Below are 16,644 nucleotides of genomic sequence, written 5' to 3'. Positions count from 1 at the left end.
CATGCAGCTCTCCAGGCTTGAGTTTCTGCGGCCGTTTGCCCCTTCGGGACAGCGGGATTGGGGTGTGACTGAGAACATGGACAAAGCACAGCTCTGCACCTGCGACTTCAACTTAAAAGCAGCGTCAGAGCCCAAAGACCGATACATTTCGGTCCCACCTGTGAGCACACTACCTCACAGGCTGCAGCTACTCACAACGCCCGCAGGAGCTCAGTGCCCAAGTCCCCCCGCGGGACACCTTACGGGGGCGGCCTCCCGAGCCCGCTCTCGGGGGCGGCGGCGGCGGTCGGGGGCGGGGAGGGGCGGGTGGGGAGGAGCGGGGGGCGGGCGGCGCTCGCTGCCGCCGCCGGGCTGCGGCTGGGCTGGGCCGGGCTGGGCGCGGGCGGGCGGCGGCGGAGCGCTCGCAGTCGCGGGGAGCGGCGGGCCGGGCGGCAGGCAGGCGGGCGGGTGGGAGGCGGCGGCGGCGCCGCGCTCGCCCCGCTGCCCTGGATGACGGGCGGCCGGTTCGACTTCGACGATGGCGGTACCTACTGCGGCGGCTGGGAGGACGGCAAAGCCCATGGGCACGGCATCTGCACCGGGCCCAAGGGGCAGGGCGAGTACGCCGGCTCCTGGTCGCACGGCTTCGAGGTGGCGGGCGGCTACACCTGGCCCAGCGGCAATACCTACCTGGGCTACTGGGCGCAGGGCAAGCGGCACGGGCTGGGCGTGGAGACGAAGGGCAGGTGGATGTACCGCGGCGAGTGGTCGCACGGCTTCAAGGGGCGCTACGGCGTGCGGCAGAGCCTCAGCACGCCGGCCCGCTACGAGGGCACCTGGAGCAACGGGCTGCAGGACGGCTACGGCGTCGAGACCTACGGCGACGGAGGTGGGCGCCGGCGGGGGGCGCCCCGCGCGCGGCAGCGACGGCGGTGGGGGGCGAGAAGGGGGCGCGCCTGCGTGAGCGCGCGCTCGGCGGGGAGGACCCGGCCCCGACTGCCACTGGGCCTTGCGCCGCCGGGCCGCGGGGGCTCTTCAGTGCACGGGGCGCCACAGGTGCCCCGCGCCGCCCCGCCGGGCGTTAACGGCCGCTCCGGGGCTCGGCCGCGCGGCGCTCCCGGCTTATCGCGGTCTCCCAGCCCGGGCTAAAAGCAGTCAGCCCGCGGCTTTCCGCAGCGTTTGCCGGGCTCGTCGAGGGTCGGGAGGGCAAGCTCCCTGCGCCTGGAGCCTCGGAGAGGGTCGGGCTGGGATTGGGGAAAGGCTGTTCACCAGGGGGTGGTGGGCTGGAACTGGATGCCCAGGGCAGTGACCGCGGCCGGAGCTCAAGGGGCGCTTGGAAGTGAGGCTTGAATTGTTTGTGCTGTGAGGAGACGGGAGTTGGACTCAGTGATCCGTGTGGGACCCTTCCAAGTTGGGATGTGCTGTGATTCTGTGACTCTCTCACCACTGTTTCCGTAGTAAAATACTGTAAACTTAAGAAAGATCTTCATTGCATGTTGCTGTGCTCCCTCGCTTCACTGATAACATATGCTGGTTTACATTCATAAACTCAACTGCAGTGAAGTGGGTACTGAACGTGCATGACACGAGTGAAACTTAGCTGCACCTCCATGCAATGACTTGCACTGCATTCAAATGCAGTTGCAGTTTCAAACACACGGAAGCTGGACGGGTGATGGATGAAACCAGTCCATAAATCACCCCCTCGCTCACCGTAGGAAGACAGATGCATGCAGTAGCGCCGGACACCCCACACCCATTTTAGCAGTGCTTTTCGAGCTCAGGCTTAGTGGGGTCACTTGGGACTCAGCTAACTTGATGGGTTAGTTCCACCTCATCCTACCATGCCTGCATCATTTCACATGTTGTGTGGAGAAGTAATCCCAGTGTTTTTAAATTAGCTTTCTGCTGCTGTAATGTTATTGACATCGGTGGAAGTGCCACCTCACCTGTGTGGAGTTGCTTTTGAGCTTGATCTAGTGGTGGCATCCTTGCCCATGGCATGGGGGTTGGAACTGAGTGATCTTTAAGGTCCCTTCCAACCAGTGCCATTTTGTGATTGATTTGTCCCATTGTAAATGAAAGAGCTGATCTCAGTTTTAGAATTAGCGGTGTGCTATTTTTAAGGAAGCGCTGCTTGCTGCAATGCTGCGCGAGCTGCATGTATAACGTGCAAGAAATAGAACTTAACAAAATTAGTGGTAACTTGTAACTTTGTAATGATGGGATTAAAGGACCAGCCTGTGTATCAGATCTGTTGAATGATGCTGCTGCTGGTTTCTTTAGGGAGTTCTGTTAAGACATTTGTGATAGAACTGTAGAAATAGCATCACAGAATGGGTGATTTTGTATTATGTGGAAGAGGTATTTACAGATGGAATACTTTCCCCTTCTGCTCTTTCTGAAGTACAGAGTGTAGTGAATTGGGCGAGATTCATTTCCATGAGAAAATGCAGTGCTATGTTTTCTGTACCCTGAACTCTTCTAATCCCTTTGATTGTGCATTTTTATAACTACGTGGAAAAGTTTTCTGATGTGGAAAGCTCTGATGATCACTCTCAGCGTGGCTATTGTCTTGAGGATTTAAAAGCCTAACCAAACCACATAGATAAATTTTCAGTTTCACTTTCATCACACAGTACATTTTGAATTTTGTTCAGATTTAATTAGTCTCGTAACTCAGAAGCTGAATTCTTAGTGGCCATAGTTTTGTTTGGTCGTTGTTTTTTGTTTTTCTTGTCCAGAAAAGTAAATTGCTACTGTGTTTCACAAACCAAAGTTCCTTGTATCTCCATCTTTAGACTTCTTGTGGATACTTTTTATTTCAGTAGAATACTGATAATTCAGTGGTAAATTCTGTAAATTTTTAGGCTTTAAACTAACAGGAAACCCTTTGTCTGAAACAGCACTTGGAATGTACAGCTTCCTTTGTAAATCATTTATTTTTATTAACTAAAATCTGCTAGTAAGGTCCCAGTCTTTTAGACATTTCAATTCATGTGGACAGAAGATGTGAATCCCATTGATTTTAATGGAAGCATTTGTGAATGAAGCCAGGCGATATGTCAGATGATTGCAGATGGATCTTTGTGTTCATGCTCTGGGTACAGTGGTTGTAGTTGCACACTAGAAGAATGTCTGAAATGCTTTTACAAGGCTGCTGGATTTACATGTGTGTCTTTAATGCACTGTGAAATAATCACAGGAAAGCTGTTTCTTAATTCTGACCTGAGAATACTGGAAAATAGTGGGTTTTACTATGCAAATTGCCATTTTGCTTTAAAAATCACTAAAATACAGGCCTTTTTACTGTTGTGGGTTTTCTTTTGCTGTTGTTGTTTTGGTAATACGATATTTCTGATTGCTTTGATGATATTAGTAATTGAAGTTGAGGAAGAGAAAAGGAACATAAACACCAGTGGAAGTCCTCAGTGTTTCTGCACACACTGCTTTGCACGTTGTCAGTAGTATAGGTTGTGCCTTGTCTGAATGCAGTGAAGCTGTCACTTCAATGAGTCTTTGAGAAAAACACAGTGAATTATACGTAGATCATGGTCCTCTGTTCATTGTATGTGCCTATGCTTGGCTTTCAAGTGACCTTTCAGGTTGTACCCTACAATGATCTGGAGTTCTGTGCCTCCTCTAGGCTGCCTTGATTTCCTTGGATACGTGTGAATCCACCTGCCTACCTGCAGATTGTTTACTGAGGGATTGCAGCCTCATTTGCTGCTTCAGTATGTGTAAGTTAGTTAGCACCTTATGATCCTGCCAGCAGTAGCAGTAACGGGAGTACTGCTGTAAGAACATGTGTTGTTCATCTGTGGACATCAGTGGCAAATGCATGTGAAGACAAGGCCATCAGCGGTGCACGCGTTCATTGATTTCTAAGCAGTAGGCTTTCTAGGTGTTTGTTTATCTAACGTTTGAGTCCAGAGAGCGTGTAAGAACATTGAGGTGGCACCTAAATTATTAAACCACAGAAGATGAATGTAAAGGTTATGAGCAGGAGAAGCAGTTCCTAGTGCGGTGGCCTCCATGCTTTTTTACAGCACAGTTTTACATTTGAGCCACAAGTAGGCAATGACATTTACAGCTCTAAGATACAGTTGGGAGTCTGGAGAAGTGTAGCACGATGTAGCTCTGAGGAGACAGGTTATGACATTCTACCTTACAGCAGTTTGCCAAGCAAAAACAAAATTTGAAAGTACACTTTCTGTTAGTTCTCAGGCTGAAAATATGAACATCTGCTCAGGGGCACCACGGTCAGTAGAAGCTGTTGCTGAATGGTTGGGTTTTTTTATTACAACAAGTCTGGCTTTTAGGAGGTAAAGTTATCGTTTTATTGTAAAAAACAGTTTTAAATTAGCTCCATAATCACAGTGGTAATTAAAAAGTTGACCCTCAGTGAAACTGCTATAGACAGTGCATTATAATATATGATAAAAGGAGAAATGATGTGTTGATATTGTCATTCATATTTGTATCTGTGTATAGAGCTAAGTAGATACCATGTTTCTATCTTTATTCATAAGAAGAGCTGTTTTATCATCTTGTACTGTATGCTGTAGCATTTTATTATATTACAGTATTAACGTACCAGATACCTTGATTGTTTAAAGATGCCTATAATTTCTTCTGATGAAGGAGATGAGGCAGTTATGGTCTGATATGATAAATCACGGTACTTAAGTCTCCATTCTAGGAAATTTTTCACACAGAGGGTGGTGACGCACTGGAACAGGTTGCCCAAGGAGGTTGTGGATGCCCCATCCCTGGAGGCATTCAAGGCCAGGCTGGATGTGGCTCTGGGTCACATGCACATAGCAGGGGGCTTGAAACTAGGTGATCACTGTGGTGCTTTTCAACCCAGGCCATTCTATGATTCTACAGGTCTGTTGCATCTGTATTCTGTAAACTGCCCTCCACGTGCCATTAAAATATCTTTCCTTTAACACTTAAGTTAAAAAATCAAGGAAAACATCAGCTTTCTAGCACTAGTATTGAACCTTTTCTCTTACAAATTTCTAATATTAGAAAATATCCTTGTTGCCTGCAAGACTGCATAAAATTCCAACTAAATCTCTTCCAAGAGCCAGTTCACTATGAATCTTTCATTGCCTCATTTGCTCTTTTCTCTTTAGAAGAAACTGGCATTGATTTTATTGGCCTAGTAGAAAGAAAAATCTGACAAATAAACAGCAGCACATCAATTGTCCTCATTTTAATACCCTTTTGGGCAACAGTAACCACTTCTGTCTATAGAGCAGGGAAAAATGTGAATCATAATTTGATTAACTATTTTTGAGCTTTTTTTTTTTTTTTTTTTTTTTTTTTAGGTCAAAATATTAGTAAGAAAAAATGGCAAAGGCAGGCCATTTGTACTTTTATAAAATTCTGTACTGGAAGGGATTGTTTCTGCTTTGAGTCAGACATTCAAATAGCAACGTGGAGAGCCACAGTTATACTGCTGTAATGTAATTCTGGGATATAATCACAATTAGAATTGGATTTATTATTTTCAAATGAAATTAACGAACTGATGCAGAATATCAGATTGTTGCATGTAGCAGTGCAGTGTACCTTGCCAGATTCTTCAGCATGTCACTACGATTCTAGGGCTTTTCCAGTTATAATTGAGGACAAAATGTAGTCATTTATGCCCATAAAATATTAATATATCTCTGTGAAATGTCTGTGTAATTAAGAAAAAAACTACCATATGACCATTTTTTTTGCAGTATTTTCAGGATATGTCAGATTGCTGTTTTGCGCTCATGTCTCTGTTTGTTCTTTTCCATATGCTGAGTTTTTTAAAATAATCGTGTTTCTAGATTCAGCACCCTTACAAGCAATACAGCAGTAGGTATCCAGGATACAGAGAATGAGAAAGAAATGAAGAAGGTTGTTGGTTTATGTCAGCAGCCATCTGTTAAAACAAAAACCTTCCACTTAGTAGAATTTTTCTACCAACACAAAATAGTTATGTTGTCAAACCTATTTAGTATTATATAAGAAAGAAATCTCACAAACGTGATTGCATGTTAACATTGAAATGCAGCTTAGCTGAAGAGGTAATACAGTAAAACAGTAATCGATAGATAATTGACACCAGCACAGCAAAATACCATGCTTATACAAAGGAGATTGAATATCAAAGCAACTGAATCTTTGGGCTGCATCTGAAACTCTGGGTATTTCACAAATACGTTTACAAAACTTTATTCAGTCATGGAATCTGACATTTGATCTTTAGTTCTCTGAAGAATCATTTTTAATATGTACTCAGTTGAAGCAGAATAAGCTCAAAGATATTTTAGGGAGAGCTTATTCATACTTCTGTATGAATATTCAGAGTCAAAATAGCTTTTAAAAGAAATAGTAGTAGGTGGATGAGAAACCTCTTTTTTTTGTGTGTCTCTTAAAGAAGTTTCATAGGGATTACAGTGAAATGATCTTAGAAAGCAAGTTATCTTCTGTTTGCCAGGAGTGGGGCACCTCACACCTTCCTTTGGCTTTCAGAGCCTAGACATGGTAGTATGTGTCTTATCAAAATGAAAATGCTTTTTGACAATACAAGAAATAAAATAGTCTGAAACAGTAATCTGGTGATAATGCTGTTTCTTGGCTCAGATGCAGCTTTGCATGTACACAGATAAGCATGTCTTCTCATATCAAATACCGTGTTGCTCTTCTTTGTACTGCTTTTTGAAAAAACACTCAAAAATAATTATGGTCACAGTATAAACAATGGAATGTAGTTATAGGTAGGGTGGTGTGTCATACTCTGTTTATTACTGTCTTGTCTTCTGTATGTACTGCAGCAAAAATGGAAGGCAAAAAAAGCAGAAAAGCCTTCACATTTCTGATTTCTGTCACAACACACTGCAGAATGTAAATAGAAAAATAATCTGACTGTATTTTTATGTCACAGAAGCCTTTCATATTTTTGATGACTGTCAAATAGCTGGAATATTGTTTTTATCTTTAAACCCAAGTTCAGCTACTTCTCAAGCAAAGGACCTACTCTTTTGGGAATTACTCAACAGATGAGATGGCAGTGAAGGTAGTCTGCTGCTTTCCTGTGACTCCTTCTTCAGAAAGGGTAGCTAGAGTGAAGTGTAGCTCGCTTTATACTGCCAATATTTTAGGTAGCTAGTGTACTTTGTTTATGATATTGAGTAAACAAAAAAATGTTCATAAAAGCAATATATACAGAGGTTTTGTTTGTAGTGTTTTATCATTTTCTTCCATTCAAGTACATTCAAAATCTTTTTAAAACATTTGATTGTATGATAGGGCTTCATAACAGCAGTCTTCAGGTGGGCCATGGGATCAAGACAGTTTCGTCTTAGTAGGTTGTTGAGTATGTCATGACAGGGAGAGGTCTGCAGTTGTCTTTAAAAAACAGGATGTTTACTCATCCCATTAGCTCTCCTTGTGAGCAGCTGGAGGCAAGAGCCCAAGTGCTCCACTTCCTCCCTGCTTTCTTTCCCTCCACCCTTCTCTCTCTTCCTTGTTGTTCCCTTTAAAAAACATTGAGGGAGTTCTGCCTTTCAGATTTCTTTTGAAATTTCTTCCATGGGTAGAACTGCTCAAAAAACACTTATGATGATAGCTACTGTGTTTTAGTTGTCAAAATAAGTTGCTGCTGCTTGGAAAGCAAGGGCTTTGTTAAGGAAAAAAAATGATTTATGAAAAAACAAGTAACAAAAAGTATGTAATTTATGTAGTCTCATGTGCTGTACTTTTTTTCTTCTGTTTCTAGTTTCCTAAAGCAGACTTATCAGCACAGTGTTGCCAATAGCATATTGAATGTAGACTAGTAGGTCTTCTACAACTTTCTAAATTTAATTTCTGCTAATTACTTTAAAAGGTACATACCAGGGACAATGGACAGGAGGAATGCGACATGGATATGGTGTACGTCAGAGTGTACCCTATGGCATGGCAACTGTGATCCGTTCACCTCTACGAACATCTCTAGCTTCACTTCGAAGTGAACAGAGCAATGGCACCGTTCTGCATGACATCACTGCAGACAGTCCGGCTGGAACAAGAGGAGGTTTTGTGCTCAATTTTCACAGTGAAGCAGAAGCCATGGGAATTAAGAAAAAAGGAGGCTTATTCAGAAGAGGATCCCTTCTTGGTAGTATAAAACTTAGAAAATCTGAATCTAGATCCTCAATATCTAGCAAACGGAGCTCCGTCAGGAGTGATGCTGCTATGAGCAGAATTAGTTCCAGTGATGCCAACTCTACAATTAGTTTTGGAGATGGTGACTGTGATTATTGTCCTATGGAAGACCACGTTGATGCCACCACAACAGAAAGCTATATGGGTGAATGGAAGAATGACAAGCGCAGTGGTTTTGGTGTTAGTGAGCGTTCAAATGGCATGAAATATGAAGGAGAATGGTTAAATAACAGGAGGCACGGATATGGATGTACCATGTTTCCAGATGGCACCAAAGAAGAAGGAAAATATAAAAATAATGTTTTGGTTCGTGGAATAAGAAAGCAACTTATACCAATACGCAACACAAAAACTAGAGAAAAAGTGGATAGAGCAATAGAGGGTGCACAGCGAGCGGCTGCCATGGCAAGAACGAAAGTGGAAATTGCAACTTCAAGGTATGTTACTGCTAAATATATTTGTTTGTCATTGACTTCTTGGGGGAAAAAATCTTGTAGTAAGTGAGCTCTTACTGTTGACGAAGTATTCAAAAGTGCAAGTGTTTAAATGTTGTCTTTCACTTTCAGATGTGTATCTAATTGGCTTTACTTAAATTAGACATATGAAACTTAAAACCTCAACTTATTAGACTGAAGTTACTCATATATGTTCCATAATATATAAGTAGATTTCCAGGCTCATACATTTCTGCCTTAAGTCAAGAGCTGCTGCAGTATGTCCTTACTGCATGCAATGTAAAACTGCTGAAGAAATGTATGGAATTATGTGGGGAATGTGAAGTGACAAAGGTATATCTTCCTATAAGCAATTATGCTTATTGTGTTGATAATTTTTGGGAATCAACTGTGACTCTAAAATGACACATATTCCACTGGGGATCTTAACATGCGAGTATTTATCTGAGGGAGTGAGGGAACGAACAGTGTGATAATAATGGTTGAGGCTCTTGTGCTTAGAGGCTGCAGTTTCTGTTGCCAGAAGAGTGTCTGCTGAAAAGAATGTTTGTATGAGGCTTTGTTAGCTTTGAAGTATTGCTCTCCTGCAGTCTGAATTCATCAGGCTTTTGTGACCACCTCTTCAAATAGCAGTGGGCTTCTCCCCACCATCAAGTGTTTGAGGTGGAAGGGAAAAGTGAAAGAGTATGATTAGGAGTAATAGGGGAAAATGTCACTTCTGCTTCGGGCTCCTAACCAACAACCAAACAGAGTTGTCTGAAATGGAATTGTTATAAATTAGATCAGTCTAGACAACGTTAATAGGTTTTACTATAAAGACTGAGGGCTCTTTAAAAAGCTATTTAATTTTTAATGCTTTCAGATAAGTTTCTGTGGCAGTTTCTCTTTTTGGTTTTGGTTTGTTTCCTCAGGCAGGCTTTTCTTGAAATATGCTGTGGACCAAAAAAAGAACCCAGAAATGTGCATGAAAGAAAATCTTCCTGCTATTTTAGAAAGAGGCTGTCACGTTACACTTACAGCTGAACAACTGATTCCTGATTTAGTATGGTCAGTAGTGTATGTTCAGTGACTCTCCTTTTTCTGGCCGTTGTCAAGAATACAGAAAAGACTGAAAACTACATACATGGGAAGGGTGAAATACGTGGATGGCTCATAGCAAAAAGTAGTTGAGACATAAATATGAAGAATTTGTGTACTGTTCAAGAGGCTTTATGAGCACTGGGCACCAAAGTAACTAGAGGGTAGCATATATTCTACTGCTTCTATAAATACATGTAAGGCATTATATGACAGCATATTACATTAGTGAAGCCGAGCTATAGCTAGCTTTAAGAAGTTCCTGGATCCCATTCATGTTTTGTCAATACGTAAGCCTTAGCTCTCAAAAATGAGTGACAGAATGTGTGGATAGGGTAATCACCGCTTGGAATCAATAAAAGATGTTAAAAAAAACTATGGTCTGAGATCCTTAAGTTACAAGGTGCAGTGTATACACTTCCCCCTTAAGAAGAGATATGTCTCTAAAGTGTTTTGTTGCCTGTCCTCCTTCTCTGCTGCTTCTTTGGAGCTATCCATGAAAATAGTGTTTATTTCTTGAAAAGAAGTTCTTAGAAGTGGGACAGTGGAAGTCATCTGTAGTAGTGCACCTGTGACCATGGGCTACTCCTTTGGTTTTTCAGTTGAGAATCTGTCAGACACAGTCCCATGATGTACCTGCAACCTTGATGTCAGCACAGGTGAAGTTTCTTCTTTTTTAGCAGCCTTGCACTGACTGTACTGGCAAGAAGCCAAAGGCAAAGAGGCCTGGCACCTAATCGGACAACATCAAGCATAAATATTACATATACTTCTCTTGTGAGTGCATATGAGGTTCATGCGGTAGGGAAAACATGATGCTTCCCATCTCTCAAGTTTTCAGAATTCCTTTTAGGATCAACAACTGGGAGTAAGTCCATGGCATTATGTGAAGTAAGGGACTGTCATGCTGGCAGAGTCCGTTATACTGACTATCCAGGAGTCAGATCATCTAGAACAGTTCCTTAGAAGAGCGTTCCAGACTGACTGGATTAGTACTTAGTATGTTTCAGGATTAGTATTAGTATGTATATGATTAGTATGTTTCAGGATGAAAGAACTTGCTTCTATCGTTTGGAAACTTGAGGTTCACTACTGATTTGTGACTGCTAGTTTACTAGACTGACAAATGTTGCTGTCTAGTTGATAAAAATAAAACACCTTTGATTTACAGTGAGATTATCCTATTACTGATGCAGAATATTGCCCCTGGGAAATTTCTGCTAACATAATTTCTGCGAAATCTCACTGTGCTGAAAGCATAGTGATAGGAACTGAGCAATTATTTTCCTAACCTTAGGTGAGGAGAGAGATTGGGAAGAGTCTGAGAGACTTCAGCTGCACCTGCCTCTCACATACTAGTATTTCTGCAGTGTCTTAGATGAATGGTTGTCGTCTGTTTCCTAATGATCAGTATCATGGATTGAGGGGAGAGGGAGAAATCCAGGAGTGCCTCTTTTTCATTTCTCTGACATATAATACAGATACAGAAGTGTTTCTGCCCATATGGCCTTTAAGACTTTCTGTGTGTATAACCTAACTGATGGATGTCAACACACACACGCACACGGTTTTCTATTCCAGACAGCTAGAAACCCTGGCTCACTATAGTCAGACACCTTCCTTTTCGGCTGTGTGCTCTTGCTCTTGTACTGTTCATTCCCTAAATGTTTGCTGAGCTAAAGGAAACCAGACTCCATTCTCCTCTTCATAGTTCCCTGCTGATTGTGCCAGGTTTGAATGATAGTTTGACCTGTTGCAGATGTCCACACCGTCATCAGCAAGACCAGCCACTGTTTTGCTTTATATTCTTGATGTCCTTTTATATCTAAAAGTCCTTAATAATCTGTGTAGTCACCCTTTATTTATCATTATAGTTTGTGTATGAAGATCTAAAAGTTGGATTAAGTGTAGCTTTCCTGAGCCTGAATTTACATGGCTCTCTTGGCTCATCCTTTGGGGTTTTGAGGTATCTGTACCGAAGTGTTTAATTACAGCAGCATTATTTCTCTAAAGATGGAAGAGGAAGCTTTATAAAAATGTGCAGTGTATGGAAAAGTGGTGTATGAGGGAAATAGTTACTAGCCTCTGCTACACAGATCTCTACCCAAAACAGATTATATGGTAGCAACAATAGCAGTCTTTTTAGAGTGATAGTGCAGCCTGGGAGTTCAGTTTGTACATTATAGTTTTCCTAACTATACTTAAGACAAAATATTAAGGTATAAAAACAAAAATCCTAGATTTTGAGGGATTAAGGAAGTATGTTAGATACTTGTTCCTTTTAAGATATGAAAAGGTCTTTTTTCCTCTTCCTCTTCCTCTTTTTTTTTTTTGTTTTTTTTTTTTTTCCTTTTTTAAGTGATTATGAGCAGTAATTAGATCAAATTCATCTTTAGCACCAATTTGTGCTGAAAGTGGTCAGGTTTACTTTAGATACATTTTGAGGGCTTGGTCTCTAAAAGGGGATGCTCTCTTCCAGAAACTGTTAATGAATTCTATTTTTCTGTCTATTTCAAGCACATGTGAAATGCATTAAATAAAAAAAAATTAAAAAAAAAAAAAAGCAAAAAAAAAAAAAAAAAAAAAAAAGCTAGGATATATACTTTACCTTTTGGATGATATTAAAAATCCCCACAGGTCCACCAAAGCAAGAGTGAAACAGAAATTTAATATCAGATACTTCTCACCATAGGGATTTTGAACTTCGTTTTTATTCCTGTTATTTCTTACTTACAAGAGGTAAGCCTTGGCAGGTTCACTATGAGAGACTGGATTTTCATTATGTTTTACTTTTGCTTACTGGAATTATATTAGAACACTTCTTTTATGGTATGAAAATGCCTGAAGTCCTCCTTGGAAGAGCAGTTTAGCTCTTCCAAAGTTTGATTAACTTTGCCTCTATCACTACTTATAATAGTATAAACTGTAGCAATTTAGGAATTTGGGAGTTGAATATAAACCTGCATTCTCATACTGAGTATCTCTGGGTGTTTTTAAATGTATGAATACAGTAAGTGAATATGTAGCACTGGAAGCAGAAAGAATGATGTTTGTTTATATGCAGTCTTTCCTACACTGGATTCTTTCTAGGAAAGTCAATATTACAGGTTCAGAAGTGAGAGCTCAGAGCCAGTCTTTTCTCCCTTCAGATTGTTCCTAGCTAACACTCAACTAGAAATTCTCCTTTTAGCATTGTCTCTCTGGAGAAAAAGGAACTTTGCAAGTACATAAGAAAGAAAAGATAAAAAGACAGTAAAAGAAATAGGCGTTGAATGATAGTGATAATGGAGAGAAAGGAAAAAAAGAAATCAAAATAAATAAAATGTTTCCTTGTTGATCTTTTCCTTGTACTCCATTGATCTTTCAGCTCATAAAACCAACAGCCAGAAGAATTAAGTAAAGTATATATACTTTATTCTGCTTTCCATGGAAACAAACACTTCTAAAACTCTTTCACAATTTTGAGATAAGTTAATAACTTGCATTGTCACAATTTGCTGCAAGACCTTTTGCCCACCTGAAGAGTTACATTGTCAGTGTTTGTTGCATAAGCACCTGCGGTTTCAGTCTGGCATAATGGTGCCTTTGTGTTAGGCACAGTACAAACAAATCACCCTGAAAAGACCTTACAGTCTGGGAAAATGGCTGTGTCCACCAAATGGAAAAAAGCTGGCACATCTGTGAAAGGGCCTGAGATCAAGATAGCAGTAAAATTAATCTGTGCAGCTAATAATATAGAGCAATTTCTCCTTGTTAATTAGCTGTGTATGCTTAGATAGCCTTACTTTGCAAGCATCCAGTCAGGGATCACTTCTAAGGGGAGATTAAGCAGTGCCTTTTCTGCAGTGATTTCTTTCTCGCAGCAGCTTTTTCATACTACTCAATTTTATTTTTCACATGTTTGAGTCTGAATCCACAGATGGTATGGCTTAAGTACAGCCTGTATATTGCTGTATAAAGTACTGAAACTCTGGGCCTGACTGTGCTGTGGGCAGCCAGCTTTGTGTTGTGGGGCTGTTGCTGAGCAGCATCAGCCTGGTGGAAGGGCCACAGGAGGATGGGGCGGGAGGGCTGGCCTGTGAGCTGCAACCCAGCACAGAGTGCTTTTGGATTCAGTTATGCGTGGGGTTACAGTGGCCTTCTGGAGCTCGTAGCTGTCTTGTGACATTTTCAGTGCTGAGGATAATTTAGAGAGCCTGTCCTGGCACTGCACCAGCCAGGCCTGGGCCTGGCAGCTTAACACTGGCTTAAAGATTGGGCTGTGCCTGCTGTGAACCATACTGCTCACTTATCTGCCCCAGAACACAGCGGTGGCAGTAGAGCAGCACTTATCTTTCTCATAACCTCAATTCTGAGTAAGTTTTGGTAATGCTGTGCTGCATGTGATGGATTTATTTGAAGGAATTGCTCGGTAGCTGGTTCCTTCATAGTGTTTGTTGCCTTGCCATGACCACTGCTCTCAGATTGACCTTGACAGACTGATTTTCAGAAGAACTACAGTTAGGTGTGTTGAGTCCTACAGCTTGTGTTCACACTAGATTGCAGCTTCCAGTACTCCCAGCCAGTGCTGAAAAAAACGTGCACTGCCTCCAGCTTTCTGTGGTGGGTTTGGCCAATTCTACCAAGCTTGCTTTACCCAAGAAACTGAAGGGGACACTTGTAAGACTATTGCCTGTACATCTTTGAGATGCTTTACTTATTGTGGCTGAAATAAGAGCATTGTGCTGAGGCACAGGATCCAACAAATACCGAATATTTTTGTATAAGACTGCTTGCTTTAGTATTAAGTTGATCAGTTTCAAAACAAATTTAGTTTTAATTTCTTTACTACATGGTATATTTGAATGTAACAAAATGCTGTGCAACAAAGTGAATTCTGTGTAACAAAATGAATGCAAAAAAAGCCCTTAAGCCTCTTAAGCATTCAACTACTGTGGATGGTAATTTTTGTGTTAATACTGCATCCTGTAGAGGAAACTATGTGCTCCTTGGATCCTGTGAGTTACGCCACTGACTTCAGTGGGGCGTATTTTTACTCAAATTTCCGAAACAACTCACTAGTAAAAGTTTAGTTTTGTAGTTTTGGACCATTTCTCCATTATTTGCTGTGGTATGAATAATGATGTTTTTGAAATAACAAATTCTATAAACTTCTTTATACAGATTTGCTTTCTTAATACTTAACGCAGTAAGATTTCATGGCTGAAAATTTACAAAATTACTGTGCTAACACTCGACTAGAAATTTTAAAAAGCCTCAAGTGTTTAAACTTTTTTTTTCAAATTGAAGTGCCTATGTCAAAATACACTTATTTACAGTTTGAATATCAAAAGAAAAAAATGAAAGGCCTGCACTGATTCTAGAGTGAATGCAAACAAGCATTTTGTAATACCTTCAGGAACAGTTCTGTAACAGCAAGTGAAGGGCAGTCAGTTCTGGGGTGTGATTGGTCTCACTATGAGTTTGTACTAGACAAAGATTTAGTTACTTTTCTAACTTGATTAAAATCTAGAGGTTGGTAGTTTAAGATTGAAAGTGTTCTCTGCTTTCAAGACATAAGCAGACACTGCACTATTGTTTAAACGAAGCATGAAAGGAAAAGTTGTGTGTCTGTTTATTTTTAGAATATATAAACTTCTAAAAATGCTTCTTTGTTCAGGTGGATAAGGATTTTTTTGCTCATTTTCCAGAATACTTTGTTTTGGAGCTGAATCATTACAATGGTAGTCTAGCAGATGTATATGAAAACACAGTGATTTTTGTGTGGTATTGAGACATTGTAGTAAAAGGTGCCTCAGGTGCCTCTAAGTAATAGGTTTGAAACCCTGGAACTGGAGGGTGAGGAGGCTGAGAACAAGGTGGTGGAACAGTCTCTGAGCTTTGCTAAGGAGAGGCGGTCGGCTCCACGCTTGAAGACCGCCTCTTCTGGTAAAGAAAGGAGGGTGATAGTTGTAGGAGACTCCCTTCTAAAAGGAACTGAGGGCCCGATATGTCGTCCTGACCCCACCCGGAGGGAAGTGTGCTGCCTCCCTGGGGCACGGGTCAGGGACATCTCTAGAAAGCTGCCTGGGCTTATTCGCCCATCTGACTACTACCCCTTATTGGTAGTTCAGGTTGGCAGTGATGATGCTGCCAAGAGAAGCCTAAGGGCTATCAGGAATGACTTCAAGGGTCTGGGGAGGGTACTGGATGGTGCAGGAGTGCAGGTGGTCTTCTCTTCTATCCCTTCAGTGGCGGGGAAGGACTCTGACAGGATCAAAAAAGCCCTCCTCATCAATAAATGGCTTAGAGGCTGGTGCAGGCAGAAGTACTTCAGTTTTTTTTGACCATGGGGCAATTTACTCAGCTTCTGGCATGATGGCTGCAGATGGAGCTCACCTGTCTGCAAGGGGTAAAAGGATCCTAGCCCAGGAGCTGGCGGGCCTCATTGAAAGGTCTTTAAACTAGGTAAGAAGGGGGAAGGGGACAAAATGAGGACTGATGAGGTTCATGTAGTTCAAGGTTCAAAAGTGAACTTGATGGGTGACGAGGGTGGAGTTCGAAGGGATGGAGTGTGGCAGGGGAATGCTGCCTCCCTGAAGTGTCTATATACTAATGCATGCAGTTTGGGAAATAAACAGGAAGAGTTGGAGATCTGCGTGCGGTCGCATGGCTACGATCTCATTGCGATCACAGAGACGTGGTGGGACAGCTCGCGTGACTGGAATGTTGTCATGGAGGGCTATGTGCTTTTTAGGAAAGATCGGCCAGGGAGGCGGGGTGGTGGAGTTGTTCTTTATGTAAGAGAGCAGCTTGAATGTATTGAACTCCACCTGGGGGAGAGTGGTGTAGCAGTGGAAAGCTTGTGGGTAAGAATCAAGGGGTGGGCTGGTATGGCTGACACCGTTGTGGGAGTGTGCTACAGGCCCCCTGATCAGGAGGAGGAGGTTAATGAGGCCTT

General features: G+C 42.0%; 1 protein-coding gene across 5 annotated transcripts in view; it reads left to right on the top strand.

Annotated features, from left to right (window-relative positions):
• Positions 1 to 428: 428 nt before the first annotated feature.
• Positions 429 to 16,644, top strand: part of JPH1 (junctophilin 1) — an 86,656-nt gene continuing 70,440 nt past the window's right edge. For 4 of the 5 annotated variants that reach the window (XM_052703839.1, XM_052703840.1, XM_052703838.1 and 1 more), the window contains exons 1-2: positions 436 to 868; positions 7,853 to 8,609. In XM_052703839.1, coding sequence (XP_052559799.1) covers positions 490 to 868; positions 7,853 to 8,609 — 1,136 coding nt within the window. In that variant the 5' untranslated portion in view covers positions 436 to 489. Of the gene's footprint in view, positions 869 to 7,852; positions 8,610 to 16,644 lie in introns of all 5 variants that reach the window. The other variant, XM_052703841.1, reaches the window with a different exon arrangement.

The sequence above is a fragment of the Tympanuchus pallidicinctus genome, unplaced genomic scaffold, assembly GCF_026119805.1.
Source record: "Tympanuchus pallidicinctus isolate F22 unplaced genomic scaffold, pur_lepc_1.0 scaffold5, whole genome shotgun sequence".
In the NCBI taxonomy this organism is placed as follows: domain Eukaryota; kingdom Metazoa; phylum Chordata; class Aves; order Galliformes; family Phasianidae; genus Tympanuchus; species Tympanuchus pallidicinctus.
The sequence above is the reverse complement of the archived record's forward strand: the minus strand, read 5'-3'. Positions and strand labels throughout refer to the sequence as shown.